A 22,832-nucleotide genomic window follows, 5' to 3' on the forward strand; every position below is an offset into this window, starting at 1 on the left:
CAATTTGAACTGTATATTTTCAATATATTTATCATCTCCTGGTTTCAACTTTCACCTGTATTTGATGTAAAAATATTATATGTGCAGTTACTCTCTTAGAAGAGTCCTTCTCACAAAGATTTCTTTTTAAAAGAGAGAATGGCCTCAGCATATTATCCTACATATTAGTTGATTCTTCTTTAGTAAATGCTAACTTTTTCATTTGCCTTATCACAGCAGCTGCATTATAAGCTTGCTGAAAAATAAAATGAAATATATCAATATATTTCGGATAATTATCCTAGAACCAAAATTGTTCAATGGACCCTGTCTAGACCCTAGGCCTATAGAGTGTCTAATATTGTAAAAAATGTAAAAATGACCTTAAGGGTCTTCTAAAAGCAAAGCATCTTGTCAGAACATTAACTGTACAATGTTTGTCACATTAACATATTGTTATACTCACCCTCCATTTTGTTTTGGCAAAATTCTTCTTAAGCTGTGCACTAATGGAAGCATGGATATTTTTATCCAAAGCAGCATTGCCAGATATCCTACAATTAAGTAATGTTTTATTTAGAAGAATTATTTTCGGAAAGAAATGACTTCCTAAAAATACCCTTTCTTAGGTATGTGGCCCGACCAGTTGCATTCTGGTTGGAACTCTTCAGGGACAACGAGGCAAAAGTGAAAACTTCACCTCTACATATAGTTATAAATACGGAGGAGGATTGCCTATGCGGAGGCGATGTGGACTGATGCGGAGGCGTACCAAGTCAAATGCAGCTGCGACTTCGGTCAAGTGCAGAGGAGTCTGAGGTCAATCGCAGAGGTGGATTGATGATTGGGAGGCAAGTTGAGTCAAATGCGGATGCGTTCTGAGTCGACTTTTTAATCACTAACTGGAAGAATCTGCTATTGATGGGGTGCATGCAGGGTGGTTGATGGTCGAACTGGCTGGCATGTGATACTAGTAGTGTAGCTGATAGATATAGAGGACACAGATTGTGCTTTTAGATACTCACTGTGTAGACTTAAACAGCAATATTTTGGTGTACTTCGGGTTGCTAAAGACTACCAGTGAGCCCCTAAAAACACAATCTGTGTCCTCTATATCTATCAGCTACACTACTAGTATCACATGCCAACCAGTTCGACCATCAACCACCCTGCATGCACCCCATCAATAGCAGATTCTTCCAGTTAGTGATTAAAAAGTCGACTCAGAACGCATCCGCATTTGACTCAACTTGCCTCCCAATCATCAATCCACCTCTGCGATTGACCTCAGACGCCTCTGCACTTGACCGAAGTCGCATCCGCATTTGACTTGGTACGCCTCCGCATCAGTCCACATCGCCTCCGCATAGGCAATCCTCCTCCGTATTTATAACTATATGTAGAGGTGAAGTTTTCACTTTTGCCTCGTTGTCCCTGAAGAGTTCCAACCAGAATGCAACTGGTCGGGCCACATACCTAAGAAAGGGTATTTTTAGGAAGTCATTTCTTTCCGAAAATAATTCTTCTAAATAAAACATTACTTAATTGTAGGATATCTGGCAATGCTGCTTTGGATAAAAATATCCATGCTTCCATTAGTGCACAGCTTAAGAAGAATTTTGCCAAAACAAAATGGAGGGTGAGTATAACAATATGTTAATGTGACAAACATTGTACAGTTAATGTTCTGACAAGATGCTTTGCTTTTAGAAGACCCATAAGGTCATTTTTACATTTTTTACAATATTAGACACTCTATAGGCCTAATCATAATATTAAAGGTGCACTCAAATAAACAATGTTGTATATCTTTAAGGTCCATTATCGAGGTACAATTGAATGACCATTTCAAAATAATTTTCATAAAAAATATAAACAATTTTCAAGTCCCAGAAGTTGAAGAAGTCATGAATGTAAAATGTCATAGTTGTTCTAGTTTTGTCACAATCCAAGGCATACCTACTTTTGCAAACTATTAAATTTTTAACTTGCAATCCGCTTTTCCTGACAGATATCTATAATACAGGCACTTTTGCAACCATTTCAGACAGGGTCCATTGAACAATTTTGGTTCTAGGATAATTATCGGAAATGTATTGATATATTTCATTTTATTTTTCAGCAAGCTTATAATGCAGCTGCTGTGATAAGGCAAATGAAAAAGTTAGCATTTACTAAAGAAGAATCAACTAATATGTAGGATAATATGCTGAGGCCATTCTCTCTTTTAAAAAGAAATCTTTGTGAGAAGGACTCTTCTAAGAGAGTAACTGCACATATAATATTTTTACATCAAATACAGGTGAAAGTTGAAACCAGGAGATGATAAATATATTGAAAATATACAGTTCAAATTGTTAATGGAAGGAAAGATTTGTTTGTTTGTCAGAAAAAATACAGCAATTTATACTTTAAACATCTGATAATGGCAAAGTAAAGTAGATTTTTATGGACATTTGTCCATGTTTGATTTGAAACTTTATGAAAATTTATTTAGTTATTGTTATATTTTTTACTTTGAGCACCATGATGCATGACATATTTGTATATTGATATGTATACAAATTTCGGGATTATTTTTGCAATGTATATACACACTGTAGATATAATTGTAAACATGGTGTTCCACAATCTCAATGTGTTCTTTAATCAAAGTCAGTCTCAAATATTTGGATGTGAAGCATCTTTTGCTTTAATGAAAATGTCATCAAAATGTTCTGATGAATAAGTTCAATTGCTCCGTAATGATATTTTGATAAAAACAATGATATTGTAGCATTTGCACTGTACACTGTACTTAATTGTATTAAGAAACACAACAATAACATGGGTAAAGTCAAAGATATTATAGCAAGGCAATTTTTAACTTCAATCCATATCTTCAGGTATACGTTTATTAAAGCCATCTAATGGATTAGTCAAAATGGGTTGGTAAATCTTGTCCAAACAAGAATATTTCTACAATATTATTGACCAATAAATTGATGTTTAAAAGAAATGAAAGATAGATATTGAAATTTATTGAAATGTATATCATCTTTCTCAATGAGAATTTGTCACAATATCTGGATATTTGAGATCTGAACTTTTTTTTAAATTCAGACTGTGCATATTGTACTTTAAATGAATGTACATTTAACTAAGGTATATATATGTACTAATATTGTTGTATTTATAATTCTATGTTGTATTACACATATCAAAATTGAAAATGGTTCTATGGTTGCATATTTGTATTTTAAATTATTAACTGTATATTTTTCTGTATTTACAACCTTTTCTATAGGAATTGATCTTCTGTGTACAGATGATACTGAGTAATATCTTATTTAGGTAATTAAAGGTGGAATTTATTCTCTTTATTTACAGTTATATTTAATGAAATTAGTATAGATTTGTGAAGGGCATTAAGCACATGGCTCTTCCAAATAACAGTGGTTGCATAATTCTGATTTTACTCATGATACTGTTTTTGAAATACATATTTGAAAGCTTTTTTGAGATACGATATTTTGGTCTATATATTGGCTGATTTATAGCTTTTTGAAACTTTTTTCCTGATTATTAATTGAAATGTAAAAAGAACTATTGATTTCATATATTATTTTGTTTAAAAATGTAACTTTTATGTACTTGTCCTTACATAGATATTATAAGGTGGGCAAAACTTACATATATCTGCATGTGTTAAAATCAGTATTCAATAATTGCAAATGTAACATATGATATAGTGCAAAATTATTTTAAGTTTGCTAATGATACCCATGTACTTACAACTCCAATAAGGTCACTTACAAATTAGCTTATTAAATTTCTTTTGAATTTTTACTCCATATATTATTACTGATATTTAGAGTTGGAATGTTTATTGAAGTATTAAGAAATAATTCTCAGCTAGCCTATGATGTTTATTTTCTATAATAGTGTTAGCACAAGGAATAAACATAAGGTACTGATATCTAACGCAAATTTAACTACATATATGTAGTTTTATTATATTTTCCTATATTTATAAATATAATCTACTGCTCAATTCACTTTTTTTCAATATTTTAGAGGACCTTTACTTTATTTTATTTTTTTTTTATTGAACTTTCATCATACAGACATCATATGTAGAATCAAAAGTCACCTTTAAAGTAGCCAATAATATCAAACAAAAGAAACAATCAAGTCTAAAATCTTATATGAAGTACACATAGTTGTTGTTTTACGTAAATCATTTAAATGATACATAATATATGCTACAGAATAAAATTACAGTTGGTTTAAAAAAGAATCTGAAAATTTTGCTGAAAACCACATTTGTTTAAACATATTAATATTATTGTGATGCAATTTGTATTTATGGTTTGTGTATTAGTGTTCAATATTTTATCAATTCGGCACTCATAACTTACATGATAAATTGCATTAAAACTATGTCCAACATTTTTATCACATACCATGTCTAAGCCTAAAGATTATGATTTAATTTGTTATGATGAGAATTTCTTTCTTCTTTTGTTAAAACATAATTTACTCAAGGTAATATAAGAAGCTCTTTAGATTTTTTTGATTATTAGTAAATCATGTCAAAAAGTTCTAACACGGTTACTAATGAGGCAGGATATACTCATCTTTCAAATACAGCTGATCATTCAACTAGGGCATTTCTATGGATATTTATTATCTATCTCATACTTTATATACTCCCTATATAATAGCTCTTGATCTACAGTTATTGGTAAGAGTTTGTGGTATTATTTTGTTTAACATTAGTGTGAGTGTTGTAATAATCACAAATTGTGCTCTATGTGACCATTTCAATTTGTTCAAAGATCTGAAATGTTTTTATAAGTCTATCCTATTTTTTCAAACTATAACTTAAGTAAAAAAACAAATTCAATTTTTGTAAGCTGTATTCGAGACTGTGATCATATTAATCTTGATACTATATTTAATAGCTTACATTCCAAGTGGTTTATAATTAATTTTAAAACTGAAAAGAGAAAGAATGAAAATATTAAATAAAAATATAAAATTGTTAGTGTACTGAAGGGATTGTAAAGAGGTTTTCTGTATCGGGGACAATGATATCATCATCTGTTGGGACGTCTGTTGGGTCTGCATTAGGACTATAAAAAAGGCGTTTTATGACATCACTAATTGCGAAGTCCTTATGTGATAAAGCATAATTTTGGGATTAGGAACGTCATTAAACTGTTAGTTTTAGTGGAATTGCAGGAACCACAGATGTCTGGTTGAAATTTGGAATGGTGCTAATTGATGCTGTCAGTGTTTTTTAGAAACACCACTTTACAACCTCTTAAATGAGATACATCTAACTTAAGTATATATTGAGCATTATAAGAATTCGATTTATTTGAATTATTTAAAATAGTAGGAATGAATTAAGAAAATCAATTTAGTTTTAATTTTTAAGATGTTGGTCTCAGTTGTTGTTGATTGAACTCCCTTTTAATACTCATAAATAATTCTTTAAATAATAAAGTATAAATACATGAAACATACTGTTAAATCAGTTCTTATAGTTCAATCTTTGCTTTAATTACGTAATGAATTATCATTTATTTATTCATTAATAGGCAGAGATCATGCATTAAGAAATGATTAGCATGAATTGTAGACAATACGTCATATATCTGTAATGTCTATGTTATCTGTTGGCTCAATATTTAATGGGATTATATCTTGTATTATTTAACATTCCCTTAGATTCTATTATATACACAATTTGTACATATTTTTAACACTACCATATAGATAATTATATATATATATTGTTTATTGTTGAATGTTGGGACTTGTTAATGACCAGGGACATATAGTTCAGTTGCAAGTAATAATATTCTAATTTGGTATTGGGTAACATGTCCGCATTGGATAGAAAGTAGAAAAAAAAAAATGGAATTTGAAATCTGTTTAAAGTTTCTTGCAGGCTATGTAAATGTAAAAACAATGTTAACATTGATATAAGTGACTTTCATCACAACGTATACAAACATTTGACCAGTAACATTTGATAGCAGATTGGTGTTAAGTAAATCACTTACGGTGCTGTGGTTTATGCAATTTGAAAGAAGTGAGGCTAAACAATTGAAAGAGAAATACCAATTTTTACTGAAATTATTTTATGTTGTATTACAATTTTATTATGTATATGTACTATCAGTGTCATTGCACATCACATTTAAAGCATCCATTTTGAACATTTCAATAAGGTGATTTTTTTTCATGGTAATTATTTTCACTAATAAACTTGTCTAAACTGTTGATGTATATTTTGATTTTCATTCCCATTTGAAATTAATGGAATTGTTTTTAATACCCAGTAGCCCACGTAGTTTGGTTTATTAGTCTCTAACCCATAAACTCTGTCTTTATAACCTGAAACTTATATTCTGTCTTTATTTGCCCAGTATTCCAAATAATCTTTCTTTATCTGCCCAGTATTCCAAATAATCTTTCTTTATCTGCCCAGTATTCCATATACTCTACCTTTATTAGATTAGTATCACATATACTCTACCTTTATTGGCAGTACCTCGTAAACTCTGTCTTTCTTAGCTCCTTATCAATATACTCTGCCTGTATAAGCCCAGTATCCCATATACTCTACCTTTATAAGCTCAGTATCTCATATACTCTACCTTTATCAGCTCAGTATCCCATATACTCTACCTTTATCAGCTCAGTATCTCATATACTCTACCTTTATCAGCTCAGTATCCCATATACTCTACCTTTATCAGCTCAGTATCTCATATACTCTACCTTTATCAGCTCAGTATCTCCCTCATACTCTACCTTTATCAGCTTAGTAACACATATACTCTGCCTTTATCAGCTCAGTATCTCTACCTTTATCAGCTCAGTATCTCATATACTCTACCTTTATCAGCTTAGTATCACATATAATCTGTCTTTATCAGCTCAGTATCTCTACCTTTATCAGCTCAGTATCTCATATACTCTGCCTTTATGAGCTCAGTATCCGATATACTCTGCCTTTATGAGCTCAGTATCCGATATACTCTACCTTTATTAGCTCAGTATCACACATACTCTGCCTTTATCAGCTCAGTATCTCATAAACTCTGCCTTTATCAGCTCTGTATTCATTTACTTTGCCTTTATTGGCAGTACCTCGTAAACCCAGTATCCCATATACCCTTTCTTTATTTGCTATTATTCCATATAATCTCAAATATATTTGCCCCTTATCCATAACTCAGTATTTATTTGCATTGGATTCTTTATTGTATTAGCCCAGTTATCTCCCTTCAACTAAAAAATACGCAGTAAGTTTTCTTACAAATGCCCTGAACAGTTGTTAACCTCTTGGAATGAAATTTTATTTGAAGTTTATTGTTTTACCAATCTCATACCGAATATGGTGTAGCTGAACGTGGTCACTCTCTTCATGCCTTTGAATTGAAATACAGCTAACCAAAACAACGATCATTTTACATACCAAACTCCATTATGACTGGACTGCCATCGATACCGATTGATTGAGAGCTTTTTCATATCGTATTGGGTGTTATAGAAGATATCATGTAAAACTAAGTAACATATTTATAATATAATAAAATAGAAATTGATTGCCTTTGATGTTAAAATAATATAGAAATCTGTTGCCGCTACGGTGAATGAAGTGGACATAACACACACGTCATCAGTGCGCATACGGTAGCTGTATGTCAACAATTTTGTTGAATCATTTATGCAGTGCGAAGAGTAGAAGTGGATTCTAGGTCATAACTTGAAATCTGATACGAATTTTAGTCAAACTGGAAGCTTGCATGTATGTTATAGATATTGATTGCATGTGGTATAAACAAATAGGTAGTCTACGGTGCATAATAGATTATTGTAAATCTATTTCTAAGTCAGTATATATAGGTTAGTTAAACTAATAAATTGTTAAATTTTAATCCTATAACTTAGATCAATACATTTATATGTGTACGTGCATTTTGAAAATATATATATGGAATTAACTGTATCATAAGGACAGGTAGGTATTTCAAAAGTTGAACCAGGTTGTGTGTATGACAACCCACATACAGAAGTCCGGGGTTAACAAGCTGCATTTTATAACAAAATACCGAAACTTTATAATGAGCTAGCATTATACATATATTTTCATCCTGTCCGAATATATGGATTTTGATATAATTCAAGTAAAGAAAAGTGGGACGTGAGTTGGACACGATGATATATTTATTATGTACACGAGGTAAGCCGAGATATAAAGGCTACAACATTTTCATATCACATTGGGCTACCGTAAATAGTACTAAGTTGTTGTACTTTCAGAAAGATTTGTTATAGGACTAATTAAGATACAGGCTTTATGGAACTAGGTGTAAACACATCGCCCACGCGATGAAAATGGCTTTTCTTGGTGGATTATAAAAGAATGCAATTTTGTTTAGACCGAATATTTTGTCTCAAGTAACTGCCGAGTTATTGTTTCGATTTTTTTACTTCCAGAAGATCAAGATGTTCTCCGACTCTGTTGTACTCGTGACTGGAGCATCAGGTTTCATAGCCTCTCATATCGTCAAGCTTTTACAGGAAGAAGATTTTCGGGTCCGAGGTACTGTTCGAAGCTTAACGAATGAGGACAAGCTAAAACGACTGAATTCATTATGTCCTCATGCTAAACATAAATTAGAATTACTAGAAGCCGATTTACTTATGCCAAAAACCTGGGAGTCTGCAGTTAAAGATGTTGAATTTGTTATACACGTGGCCAGCCCTTCGCCTGATGATGATGGCGGTGACATAATCAAAGTTGCTGTTGATGGAACTATTAATGTATTGAAAGCATGTGCCAATGCTAATACGGTAAAGCGGATAGTTTTGACCAGCTCTTGTATGGCCGTATTCATGGTAAACCGACCTAGCGAGGTGATCAGAAAAGAAGACGATTGGAGTGACCCGTCTGAATTAGAGCCTTATTCAAGAAGTAAAACCTTAGCTGAAAAAGCAGCCTGGGATTTCGTCAAGGAACTTCCAGCTGATAAAAAGATAGAACTAGCTGTTATCAATCCTGCATTTGTCATTGGTCCAGTTCTTCATGGTTCGAATGGAACAAGTCAAGAGCTAATTAAACGTTTACTGGAAAGATCCATACCCGCCGTGCCTAATTGTAACATAACTATTGTGGACGTGCGGGATGTGGCATTAGCACACGTTAGAGCTATGAAGCTATCAGAAGCTGCTGGTATGCGCCATATTGTAGCCACTGCAAATGTATCTTTTCCAACAATAGCACAGATTCTAAAGAAGGAATTCCTACCTCAAGGTTATTACGTTCCAACAATGGTTGCTCCATATTTCATACTTTGGTTCGCTAGTTGGTTTGATAAAGTCATCAAATTGATATTACCACAAGTAGGTAGAGATTATCAGTTCGATGATACTCGTATGAAGAATGTCTTAGAAATTAGCCCACGAAGCATTTCAGAGTCAGTGATAGATATGGCCTACAGTATGATTGAATCGGGTTTGGTTTTTAAAAGCGACAAATATCATGGACCACCTCGGGCTGCAAAGTGATGTTGAATGATATATTCAAAATCAGTTACTTACAGTATTGGGGATCTGTCCAATACGTCTGCATAGACTGATTCGCCTGACGTATGTGTCCTCCCCTGATTTTGTGAAGTATGCGTATCTTGCTGTGAACAATTGGTGCAAAGTAATTAGTATTATATCCATAATAGTGTTCTTATTTATTTAATGTTTTATCTACTTGTAAATGTCATTTTTAGAGATTATAATCTCTGTATATAAATTTAGTTGCACCTCAGAAATATCCTAGATTAGTGAATGGCGATAATGCCAATGGTTCGAAATGAAATATCGTGAATGCAGTCTATTTCTCAAGTTCTATATGAGGTTTGCTCAAAAATTTAAAATGAGCGAAAATGGGTATAATAGATACACATTATGAAGCAAGTCTATCTAATGTCGATGTTAGCGCATGAGGATTGAGTTAGCTACGAAGAATTCTATCCCAACTGTGATTTTCAGTGTCAATTTAGAAATTTCAATTTAATGAAACTTTTGAAACTCAAAATATTTCATAAAAAAACATATCTAAGTTCTCAGCCTTAAACACTTGGTTAAATTTGATTTTTGTTATTTCTAGCAAAAGATCTATATTATGTACTTATCTATATCGATTTTAAGGTTAGGCCTACCTACTCGCGCGAATATGTACTTCTTTTGTTCATAATTTTTATTACATTCATGGGTTATTTGCATGGATACAGTTTCAACTTTGCTCGGTACAAACTGTTGTTAAGTATAGATAATGGTTTCAAACTAGGCCCATACAATACTTTTTGTCTTTACGAATTATTTCCCATTTCTGCACCAAATACATTACAAGCTCATGGTTATAAAGCTTTCCAAGCAAAGCTCAATAACTAAAGATATAAAAAAATATTTAGCAGTACAGTAACAATCACCAGTATGAAATATTCAACCTTCAGTCATACACTTCTTTTGAACTGTTTGGGGCGATACTGAATAATATTGAGTATGAGTTATTGCCCTTGTTCTTGCAAACGTGTTCAATCTTAGCTCGTGAAAACTCTAGAAGACAAATATTCAATCTTCAGCGATATTGAATAATAAAACCAAGTTTTGTCAAAATCCGGCAAGAATCATGCCTTCTAGAGTTTTTACGAGCTACAAATTGAACGAGAACAAGGGCAATAATTCAAAGTAAATATTTTTCTATTTTTCTGATTTTCAATACGTTTTATCCTTGGGTGATAACAAACACTCAAGCCAAGTTTCGTTAAAATCTGTCAAGAATTGTACCTTCTAGAGTGTTTACAAGCTAAAAATTGAACGCGTTTTCAAGAACAAGGGCATTAACTCATACTCAATATTTTTCTATTCTTCTGATTTTCAATAAAGTTCATCCTTGGGTGATTACGAACACTCACACCAAGTTTCGCCAAAGTCCGTCAAGAATTGTCCCTTCTGGAGTGTTTACAAGCTAAAATTTGAACCCGTTTTCAAGAACATGGGCAATAACTCATACTATATATTTTTCGATTTTTCTGATTTTCAATAGGAATTATCCATGGGTGATAACCAACACTCATGCCAAGTTTCGTCAATTATGGACGGACGCACGGACCGACGGTCAGTGCTATAACTTATACACTTTTAGAAATCAAAGTAAGTTAATCTTAAAGGCATACTGGTAAATACGAGAAAGACTATTACCAAATGCGATCAACTTGATGGTTACAGATTCCTTGGAACGACAAGATCCAGTTCTGCTAGAAACTGGAACATGAGCTGAAGGTGCTCCGGTCGGCTAAATCCAGCAAGAGACTACCAGATGCCGCCAGATATAATCCAGTTAATCAGGGATTCTGCAAGTCATAACTTAAACCTATAATCAATCCTCGAAACAAGGAACTGTAATGTACCACGAATGTGGGCTTGGATACAGCAACAACGGTAATAATGGGGACATGATTAAGAAAAGAAAATGCTTCGGAAACATGGGGATAGATCACATTATCTGCATGAAATGACAGAATTAGGTTTGTAATGTATGGTTTTATGAACACTGACGATATTTAATCCTAGAAATGAGATATTTGTCAATTCGAATATGGTTACTACATTAATATAAATCAAATTTGGGTTGAAAGTTCATCACAAAGCTACAAATGAATTTCATACATTTACACCGAATGATCACATACACAGTTTAAACAATATACAATTAGGATAAAAGTTCAGCTTCGAGTCTGAGTATATCAACATCATCCAAACAAACACCCAGGCTTTTAGCTTGTCGTGATGTGAGTTGTTTTGGATTAAAGCAGGAATACCCACGACAACATTCTTCATCTACCAAACATGGTTTATCATCACATTGCTGCCTACCAAATATCATATTATATGAACCACCCCAAATCTGTCGACGAATTCTACAATAGAAAAACATATTTCATTCAATTCGTATGGCAATAAAATTCCATACGAGCAAAACAATTCTGTTAACCAAAACATTTCGTCCAAAGCAGGACACGATCGGGAGCGATAAAAGAGAAGTACCCTGTTCACATCATGAGATACATATCAATTGTACATAGAAAACGAACATGCACGCTTCACGATTTCAGAGGCTTTTCTACATTCAATCTGCCTGATGCAACCCAGGAACCCAGTAGTCCACAACAGTTCCAGTATTAAATCAGAATTAAAAGGCATGCAGTATAATGACCCCGTACAGTAGGCCTACAGAAGATTCATATTAACGTACAGAAAGATGTACAGATTAAAATGATGGAGTATCCTACTATCCTACATCTAAGTAAGTCTTAGTGTACGTGTAAAAACCAATCAACTTGGTAAGGTTATCGAAATGACAAACTATAGGCCTACCTGCTTAATAATTTTGTATCTTTGCCTTCACCTGTAAAAATAAAATGTTTTATTATATTAGATTGAGTTTCTTATAACAATGTTTGCCAAAATTTGTCAAAATTTATTTTTTTTCCAATATGAATAGTTTGTATAATTTAGATGGGACAATAAACTTAGGCCCAGTATGAAACTATAAAACTAGTTCCGATTTTCCCAACAGGTCCAAATTATAAATAAAAAGAAAATCGATGAGGGACAATAGATTAAAATATTTCGTTTCATATGAAACAAATGGCCATTCCGGATTTTATCAGAAACCTTTAGTTTCGTTTTACAAGTCGTTTTTGTGCAGTTGGGCACGATGCGGCAAGTTCGGCAATGCGGCAAAACGAACCCACCGCATGTCGGCTACTATTTAGATGGAATCTTTGATCGTCTGTTGCTTGACTGGACGCACTTAGACTTTTAGGATAATCCGATCATGTTGCAGCGATTTGCAGTGGTAGACTTAAAGCATTTCCATTTGTATATGTTGTGCTGAAATTATGTATAAAGCTTTATAGCCATGAAATTTATGAAAAAAGTGTATCGTCTCTCACAGCGATGCTGTTTTTACTAGCCCATGTGTGTGGTTTAGACAATTGGCCTAACCTATATCGACCCAATTTCACAATAAACTTACTTTCAACTTAAACAAGATTAACACGGGTTAATTCCTTTGAAAATGACTGGTTCTTTTTAGAACGCTCGATTCTAATTCATGAAGGTTGTACTCAAAGCGTTTGCAACATTTATTTCTTATAATATAACAAGTATTGTGACCAGTTACCTCCATTGATTTGAATTAAATAAAATATATTTTCATCAGTTACGTCCCTTTCATAGTTCATAGTCATTATTTTTTTTGTTGGCACCATAGTACTGTATACTATCAGTATAGTATAGTATTGCATGCTCTTAATTGTAGTGTATGTTGAGCAGCTAGTATACTTTAGTATATGATGGACAAGAGTGACTGAAATTTACGACTGCCATTGCTTGTTGGCGTACACAAATGAAACCATCTTTCAATTAACTTAAATCTATTAGGCCAAGTACTTTAGTGTCTGACACTTAAACCATTATAATGCAAATTTTGAAGGACTATGCACAGTCCCTTGAAGTTCTGACAACATAAATAAAATGTGGGTAATGTGGAGAAAAAAGTGTCAACGTATTGAAAAGATAGCTTGCCAGGCAAGATAATATACGTCCACCGGCAGCTTTGATTTTACATAAAAATAACAATCACCAGTATGAAATATTCAACCTTCAGTCATACACTTTTTTTGAACTCTTTAAGGCGATACTGAATAATATTGAGTATGAGTTATTGCCCTAATTCTAGAAAATGTGTTCAATTTTTAACTCGTGAAAATCTTCAGCGCGGTAATGAATAATAAAACCAAGTTTTGTCAAAATTCGGCAAAAAACATGCCATCTAGAGTGTTTACAAGCTAAAATTTGAACGCGTTTTCAAGAACAAGGGCAATAACTCATACTAAATATTTTTCAATTTTTCTGTTTTTCAATACGGTTTATCTATGGGTGATAACCAACACTCATGCCAAGTTTCGTCAACATCCGTCAAGAATTGCACCTTCTAGAGTGTTTACGAGCGTTTCAAGAACAAGGGCAATAACTCGTGTTTTTGAACGAAGGATTGCTTTACTTTTTATTCGAAACCAATCAATAAGTACTCAACAAGCCACTTTTGTCTCCTTTTGGAAAATAGTTAACTTCCATGAGCAAAACGTCAATTACACTACAGTCCCGCACAAAATATTTGCATATTATGGAAAAATAAGATATTCAAAGAATTATGCTATAAGTATAAATGTGTTGCTTTTAATTAATTGAATGTGTGTGTATATTTAAAGTTACGAAAAATTATTTTCATTCAATTACTTAAAATGCTAAATTATTATATTGACCTTTGTAGAGGGCCAACCATTTGTTGTCTATAGTTTGTTTGCCTCCCTTTATTATGCAAATTGTTTATGCGGCACTGTAGTGTAATTATTTATGACAGAACTTCAAGGACTATGATGGTGACGAGAACCTACCTAGTATAATTGAGTAATAAATAGACTAGTAAAAGAGCCAACGGGGAGTGCATTAACACTCAAGATATTAGTCTATTTCATTATCACTTTGAATTGTTAGTAGGTAACCCCTACGTTGAAGGTTAAAGTATCGTTAATGAGAAAATGAAACTTGGTGTGATCAGATCTTGAAATTTACAATTTTTCGATTAACTGATTTTGAGTTATTGCCCTTGTGGGTACAATAGAAGCTACAGTCTTCAATGTATTTTTTTCATATAAAACTTGGTGTGAGCATTGGAATTGATAAGGTCTTGAATCAGAAGCTAAAATATTTTGAAATTTTAAGACTGAATTCGCGCGATTTGGTGAGTACTTTTTTGTAAATTACTTGTTATTTTCAATGAATATAGCTTTTGTATCACTTCATAGACTAAACGATGAAATTAGACTTAATACTATCAATATTGTATCCTTTCCTAAACATGAAATAGTAACTAACTTAAACAGTAACCTGTGATCTGCTTATTGCAGCAAAATGAAAAACACAGTATTAGTTTCAACCTCATATTTGTATTGTGGGTTAAAAGTCTCCCAAATCGATCTGTTGTATTCGTATTCAGATGTATTCGATGTATACCATTTTTTGGTTTTTTCTTTAGATCGATATCAATATGACCTTCATCCTGGATTACATTTAAGAAGATGATGATGTAGATCGCATGTGGCAAGGGTTCACAGGATCGTGTATGTTAAGGCACGTCAAGACATGGTAGAAGCAAGCATGTTGACTCGTATTGTAGGCTATCGTGCAACCCACCCCCTATCACTACACGACACTACTACAAACCAATTTGTGTCATCAACGTTGAAAAAACGGAGCCTTGACGCTTGCTTGCGGGGTTTTTGATGATCCGAGCACATAAGCCTAAGAAAAGACAAGCCAAGAAAGAAGACAGAAAGGTGGGGCCTTCGTTTAATGCAGGGGCTGGAGTATGAATACATCTCTGGGTATGTCTCATTCAAATGTCTGCATCTCGCTGTATTCCAGGAATTGGTTGACAAGGTTTTCCCATTTCTGCAGAAGCAGAATACCAACTTATCCTGTATCCATTTTTAGTAACTGAACCATGAAATATTCTTGAGTACATTGTAAAACATCGAGCTTTTAAGTACATAAAAAAAGTAAAAAGTAAAGTTCCAAACCTAATCGGACAACAATATGAATTCAGAGATGCAGACAATGGAATTGAACTAAGTCATCACAGCGCATGCGTGAAACTTACGATTGGCAACGATTCCGTTATATTTTATGCATGTTAAAAACCCTACGCTACGATCGCAAAGGTGTCGTAGCGTGAGTATCTTAGCGAAATCGAAATCCTGCATCAAAACATCATTAAAACAGATTTACACAAAAGTTTCATCCACATTTCATCACGCTTTGGGATAAAACATTAGCTTCTTTCACGCATCATCGAATCTAATTTCAATGAAACAATTGAATCCGTCCTTTGGTTCGAGATCTCATCCATTCACATTAAAATATATCGCATTTCATTTATAGAGAATTACTAATCATATAATTATTGCATACCACATACCAGTCTGATATCTTCACAATCCATAATATGCAGACTTTGTAGTTAAAAAGAAAGAGCGTAATCGCGTGTTACAAGAAATTATTGACAGGGGCGACACGTATATTCGTCAATATTGCTGGCGTATAACAAAAAGTCGTATTGCTAGGTAGACAAGCATTTTGTCCCATATTCCTGCCTACTCAGAAAGCAGAAAAAGACAATCGTGAAAGGAAACCAAATTAGATTAGTTGCGATTAGATGCTACATCCGGATCAGATTTTCTTGACTTATCTTGGAGAAAAAATATTATGTTGAAAGCAAGCTGTGTAGTTTTGAAATTATAACGTTATTAGCGTTTTAACCATCCTCTTGGACTGTCACTAAACCAAAATTAATAGCCTTAACAAATACTCTTTCCACACTAGTTAACTTAATCACAGGGTCCAGTGTATCTATAGAGCTACTCGTTTTCTGTGCTCAGATCATATCAAAAGATCAAGATTATACTATGTATGTTGCCTGGAGTGGAACACCGTTTTCTCCTGTACTGCAGAGGGTAATGGTGCGGTTATATTATAAATTGTTCACATTACTTTCATTTATCAAACACTTTCAATTTGAGTATTTACCTTTTTTCAAATTTTCAAATGTAAGGTACATCTTAAAAAGAAAATATGATCTTCTACTTATTAATTTATTACCAAGTGCATTGACCTTGCTTGTTTGTGAGTTGTCATAACTAACCATATTTTCTCCGTAACACCATAAAATGGCTTGACAATTCCAACAACTGACAATCTCCAAATTGTAGGCTTGGTAATTCGTTTACTTTTGGCATAGAGCGATGAGATTGTAATTTGAGTAAAATAACGGTAATTAGAATACTTACTTAAAACTGGGGATGAGGATGTAAGGTTCAAAAGAATAACAAACATCAAACATAATATGGTGATAGACACTGTTAATCTCATCATCTAAAAAACAACAATTAATCTTTATTAGCCTTTTACAACTGAATCAGCTTCGAGTCATAGTTTTCCACTATCTCAACTTGACTAGACTACGTGCCCGAACATTTCCATATAGAAACATTCAACCTGAATTTTAGTGATTCACTGATCACTGAAAAATTAGTTTTGGAAGATTAGCGCAAAAGGAAGCAGAACACTGTCCTTCTAAGGTAGGGTTACCCTAACCCTAGTCATTTCGAACTGGAAATTTGCTTTAAAACTAAAACTTATTTTTAGTTTTGCCACAAATACAGTCACGCGTAGACAGTTAGTAAAAGGAGCATATTGTCTCAAAATTAGAAACTAAAAGAGCGCTGATATTGTCGCAAGCAAAAGAAAAGCATTCGATTTTTTATAGAAACTTTATCAAATTATGATCAATTTGTTTGCGTCAAGTCAAATCTATTTCTAGGCCTTATGGAGAATTACCGACTGATACCACCCACGATACAACTGAATAAAAACATCCATTTCCTCCCAATAATTATTGTGATTTCATTGTTCATTGGAGTCGAGAAGATATACCTCGTTTTTCACTTAATTGGTATGTTACTTTTTTCTGTTCTTTTATGACCTGAAGGTAACTTATCCGTATAGGTCTCGTAACTAAGGAACTGGTTTCGCAATATTCGACAGCTAATACATTTGACTGAAGTCTGTTTCAATGTGTCCGAACTAATTAATTTTATCAATCATACAATCTGTTATACCTGATCTCATCATACAATCTGCTATACCTGATCTCATCATACAATCTGCTATACCTGATCTAATCATACAATCTGTTATACCTGATCTCATCATACAATCTGCTATACCCGATCTCATCATACAATCTGTTATACCTGATCTTATCATACAATCTGTTATACCTGATCTAATCATACAATCTGCTATACCTGATCTAATCATACAATCTGCTATAAATGATATCAATATACAATCTGCTATATCTGATCTAATTATACAGCGTTATACAGTCTGTGATACCCGATCTCATCATACAATCTGTTATACCTGATCTTATCATACGATCTGTTATACCTGATCTTATCATATGATCTGTTATGCCTGATCGCATCATACAATTTGTTATACCCGATCACATCATACAATCTGTTATACCCGATCACATCATACAATCTGCTATACCTAACCCATCATACAACATCATACCATCTGCTATACCTAACCTAACATACATCATCATACTATCTCTTATACCTGATCTCATCACACAATCTCCTTTACCAGCCGAAAAGGAATCCAGGTAAGGCAGTGGTAGAATCATCTTGGAATATTATGATGAGCTCGAAAAAATATTTAAAGGTTCGCCATCAACTGGTGAAATGCCTTTCGGAATTGATACTGATATTGCAATGGATAGATCTGATTCTTTCAGTGCGGATATTTTTGAAGTTGACAGTCTGCACAAGAAGTTCACAGTGATAACGATGAACCAGTGTTGAAAAAGAGAACTGAGAATTCAGTACCGAAGCTGATTGATGACAAATGTCGACATATGGAAAACGACTATCGGCTGCTTAATGTGACCAGTTATTACTACAAGAAAGTTAACAAGACACAGAGGACGAAGAGAAAGCTTGCCAATGTTATTAGAGAATCTTATATCTGCATCAGCGAAGTCAATTGGTAAATTTACTGAAGACTTTCTGAGTATTGGCCAAGGCTTGACACAAGCAATCGGTTTACTTGCTCAATCACTTGCAATCACTAATAACAAACCCATTTTGAACGCGAATCGTCAAATTATGTAACACCATGCCATAACCTATCCTATCCCGATAATTCTATTCCGAATCTGTTTGAAAGAGCTAGATATGTTCCTCGGCATAGATTCGAGTTCCAGGTTGATCGATTCGGTAAGAATTGACCAGCGAGTTTTCAGTCTGCCATAGGCGTAGTCTATTGGGTTTCTAGCAGATCGCAACATGTTGTTAAACACCACCTGTTCGTCGGATATACATGCTGTTATACCTGATCTAATCATACAATCTGCTATAAATGATATCAATATACAATCTGTTATACCTGATCTTATCATACAATCTGTTTTACCTAACTCAACATACATTATCATACTATCTGTTATACCTAATCTCATCATACATCTGTTATACCTGATCTTATCATACAATCTGTTATACCTGATCTTATCATACAATCTGTTATACCCGATCTCATCATACGATCTGTTATACCTGATCACATCATACTATCTGTTATACATAATCTCATCATACATCATCATACGATCTGTTATACCTGATCTTATCATACAATCTGCTATACCTAACCCAACATACATCATCATACTTTCTGTTATACCTGATCTCATCATACAATCTGTTATATCTGATCACATCATACTATCTGTTATACCTGATCTTATCATACAACATTATACGATCTGTTATACCTAATCTCATCATACAACATTATACGATCTGTTATACCTAATCTCATCATACATCATCATACAATCTGTTATACCTGATCTTATCATACGGTTAGTTATACCTGATGTCATTTAAGCTATGGTATTCAACCAATGAGATATTCAATAACATAGTTTAAGTGCTTTGTAGCATATTTATACATTTTGTAGCCCAATTCGCCATTCATATGGACAAATATTCCTATGCTGCTTTAAAGCAGTAAAAGAAAGCTTGCCTTATCGCAAAAATTCATTTTAAAAAGTACTTAAATTTATAATGAATAACTGAAAAAATAACTAGGTGAAAAATGGCTTCGAGATATTAATGTTAAAATAATCATAAAGATATGAGCGAAAATAATGCGCTAACAAATTAAAGCAGACACTTCTTGCAAAGTTTACCACCATTAGATGATCCCCCTTAGAAAAGCAATTATCATTTAGAAATTATCCATGGTATGACGATTTAAAGCGGAAATTGCAATTAATTACTGCCGGGAGAAAAGTTACGATTGATGGATGTTTAAATTAGACCAGATCGGAAATTTGATTTAAATGAGATTTATTGCGTTTTTACGAATTATAAAGCAATTGACCAATTCACTTCTTGATTGGTTTCAAGCAAAAACTAAACACTGACCTCATTAAATGGGGGGTGGGGGGCGGGGGGCGTATATTGCCGTCACCCATTTCCGTCCGTCCGTCAACAATTGCTCGTAAACACTCTATAAGGCACAATTATTGACAGATTTTGACGAAACTTGATATGATTTTTGTTATCATCCAAGGATGAACCCTATTGAAAATCCGAAAAATCGAAAAATATTTCGTACGAGTTATTGCCCTTGTTCTTGAAAACGCGTTCAATTTTTAGCCCGTAAACACTATAGAAGACACAATTCCTGGCGGATTTAGATGAAACTTTGAATGTGTGTTAGTTATCATCCAAGGATGAACCCTATTGAAAATCAGAAAAATGGAAAAATAATTAGTATGAGTTATTGGCCTTGTTCTTAAAACGTGTTCAAGTTTTAGCGTAAACACTCTAGAAGCCCAATTCTTGACAGAGTTTGATGAAACTCGTTTATTTTAATCAGTACCGCCTCAAAAAGTTCAAACGAAATGTATGACTGAAGGTTGAATATTTCATACTGGTAATTGTTACTGTACTTCCAAATATTTTTTATCTAAAGTCGAAGCTGTCAGTAGGTGTATATTACCTTGCCTGGCAACCAATCTTAATATAATTAAAACTGCAATAGTCTGCTTTTACATCAAAATAAAAACAATATAATCGTCTTTTTTTCAGAAGGCGTGGGATTAGAATTCTTGAAGATTTTTATTCTTAATTGACACTCGCTGTTTTTATTCTGTTTTACATTCCGGAATACTCTCGGCAAATTTATCAAAACTTGTTATTTAATGGAATCTTAGATCTTATTTGTCGAAGGAGAAACCATACATTTATAAACTGATGTACTTAATATTCTTAAGCCTATGGTCTTCAACTTTTAATACAAAAACTAAATAAGCATTGTTTTATCATGACTGAAAAGGGTTCGACTGCATGTAGATATGTAGATGTAGGCCTATTTGAAAGTGGACTTCATTATCTACGAAAACATAGATACATAGATATTATTTGACATGGTCAAGTCTATTTAGCCAGTGAATTCAATGACATCCAGACACCAGAAACCTTTCTGGAATATTTATTGTCATGCTATTTTATGAAGTAATACTATACCCATTTCAAGAAACTTACATTCTCATTATTAATTAAGGAATGACTTGAACATTTTTTCAGTTTATCGTTGTATAAACAGAAAAAAACCTGTGTACACTGTATAAATCCGCGTCTATAATTAAATCAATTCGAATACATGTTTAAATATTTATCTAAAATAGCAACAATTTAAGGCACTAAATTGGCGCCTAATATTATAACATTTTTCCTAGAGAACAGCCATTTTAGTAGGTCAACTATTTATAGTCTACTGCATGAAAGTTGGCGGAGCGGCCACGTTGAAAGTTCAATTATTGAAAGACCAAAATTCATGATATTGTTGAAATTTGGTGTGTGCACTTTCGAGGGAATTGGAAAATACCTTTATCATTCAGTGAGGTGTCGATTTCGGCTCTGTTGACGTCCGAAGCAACGACATCGACGCCGTATAGTGGCCACGTCAATCAATGATAAAAGTAGTCCGTTAAGGCGTGGAGCTTACGTTTACATTCCGTTTACATAGATATAAACCGAATTAACGTGACCACTGTTATCCAATCAAATTGCGTGATACCATATAAACGGAATCATGATTTAATTATTTTTGATTATTATCATCATATTCTGTCCATAATGATATTGGACATTAAGGGGTATATTCTAATAATTGTCTTTACCACCTGATAGAACTCGATCTGACTTCCCTTTCCTTGAAATCATTAAACGCACTTTGTAATTCTCATGGTAACGTATTATTGTCGGTTACATCTGCATGTGCGAACTTTAATAACCATCTTGAATTGACGAAGATACGTTGTTGTTGGAAATATAAGGGAACTGATCTTATATTTTTTAATTCTGAAAATTTATATGGATGGTTTAATCGAGTTCTATCAACTGGTAAAGCTTAGACGTACAGCATAATGTACTTTTTAAGTATTATTATTTGGCTACTTCTTAGAAGTTTGCATAATTCTGCATTTAACACTAAACTGCTACTATATCAAATGCCCACGTTGCGTGACGCGAAAAATGGAATTAGTGACGAAATTACCCAAAAGACTATAAGCCTTAATATTGTACTTCTATTTTAGCAATAATTCCTAGTTTCAGAATAATCCCAGGGGCGGCATTACTTTGAATATTTAGATTGTTGTCAACTAAAACTGACATGTTTACTGGCAACCAACAATAAGTAACAGTAACACCTTAGAACCACTAATGGTAATGGGGGCAGTATCGTACTATCATATATGTCAACTCCATGTCCGTAGAATATTGGAATGAAATGAAAATTTAATGAATCCAGTGCAATGTTGTGACTGAAAAGAATGTGTTGAATCAGATTTATTGCTCAATAATTCAACCCTGCAGAAGTAACTTAGTGACGTATTTTATAGTAATTATATGACAAACAGATAGAAATGTCGAATACAATTCTGTAGAAATAAATGTTATAATGGTAAAGGGTAAATTTCTCCAATATCTAGACATTTTTATTAACATAACTACTGTAGACTTTAACATGATTGAAATTTTCACACACGTTATTTCTGTTGACATGTGAAATTC

The 22,832-nt window shown here is 33.3% G+C and overlaps 4 protein-coding genes across 4 annotated transcripts in view; 3 read left to right on the forward strand and 1 right to left on the reverse strand.

The window, feature by feature from the left end:
- LOTGIDRAFT_105674 (hypothetical protein) overlaps positions 1–2,179 on the forward strand; it is a gene marked incomplete at both ends in the record, with an annotated part of 4,879 nt that extends 2,700 nt beyond the window's left edge. Inside the window, 2 exons of the mRNA XM_009059871.1 lie at positions 1,476–1,618; positions 2,102–2,179. Coding sequence (XP_009058119.1) covers positions 1,476–1,618; positions 2,102–2,179 — 221 coding nt within the window. The remainder of the gene's footprint in view (positions 1–1,475; positions 1,619–2,101) is intronic.
- A 6,311-nt stretch (positions 2,180–8,490) lies between these two features.
- On the forward strand, positions 8,491–9,552 carry LOTGIDRAFT_153873 (hypothetical protein; the record flags this gene model as incomplete). Its single annotated transcript, XM_009059872.1, has 1 exon — positions 8,491–9,552. The coding sequence occupies one exon, from the start codon at positions 8,491–8,493 to the stop codon at positions 9,550–9,552; it is 1,062 nt and encodes a 353-aa protein (XP_009058120.1).
- Positions 9,553–11,752: 2,200 nt separating this feature from the next.
- Positions 11,753–13,295, reverse strand: LOTGIDRAFT_153874 (hypothetical protein; the record flags this gene model as incomplete). The annotated part of the gene is made up of 3 exons (XM_009059873.1): positions 11,753–11,960; positions 12,418–12,448; positions 13,229–13,295. 3 exons carry the CDS (start codon positions 13,293–13,295, stop codon positions 11,753–11,755), a joined length of 306 nt encoding a protein of 101 aa, XP_009058121.1.
- Positions 13,296–17,770: 4,475 nt separating this feature from the next.
- Positions 17,771–18,097, forward strand: LOTGIDRAFT_105779 (hypothetical protein; the record flags this gene model as incomplete). Its single annotated transcript, XM_009059874.1, has 1 exon — positions 17,771–18,097. A coding segment is annotated over one exon (327 nt), but the record flags the coding sequence as incomplete, so codon positions are not given.
- Positions 18,098–22,832: the final 4,735 nt, after the last annotated feature.

Source organism: Lottia gigantea (genome assembly GCF_000327385.1).
Source record: "Lottia gigantea unplaced genomic scaffold LOTGIsca_4, whole genome shotgun sequence".
In the NCBI taxonomy this organism is placed as follows: Eukaryota; Metazoa; Mollusca; class Gastropoda; family Lottiidae; genus Lottia; species Lottia gigantea.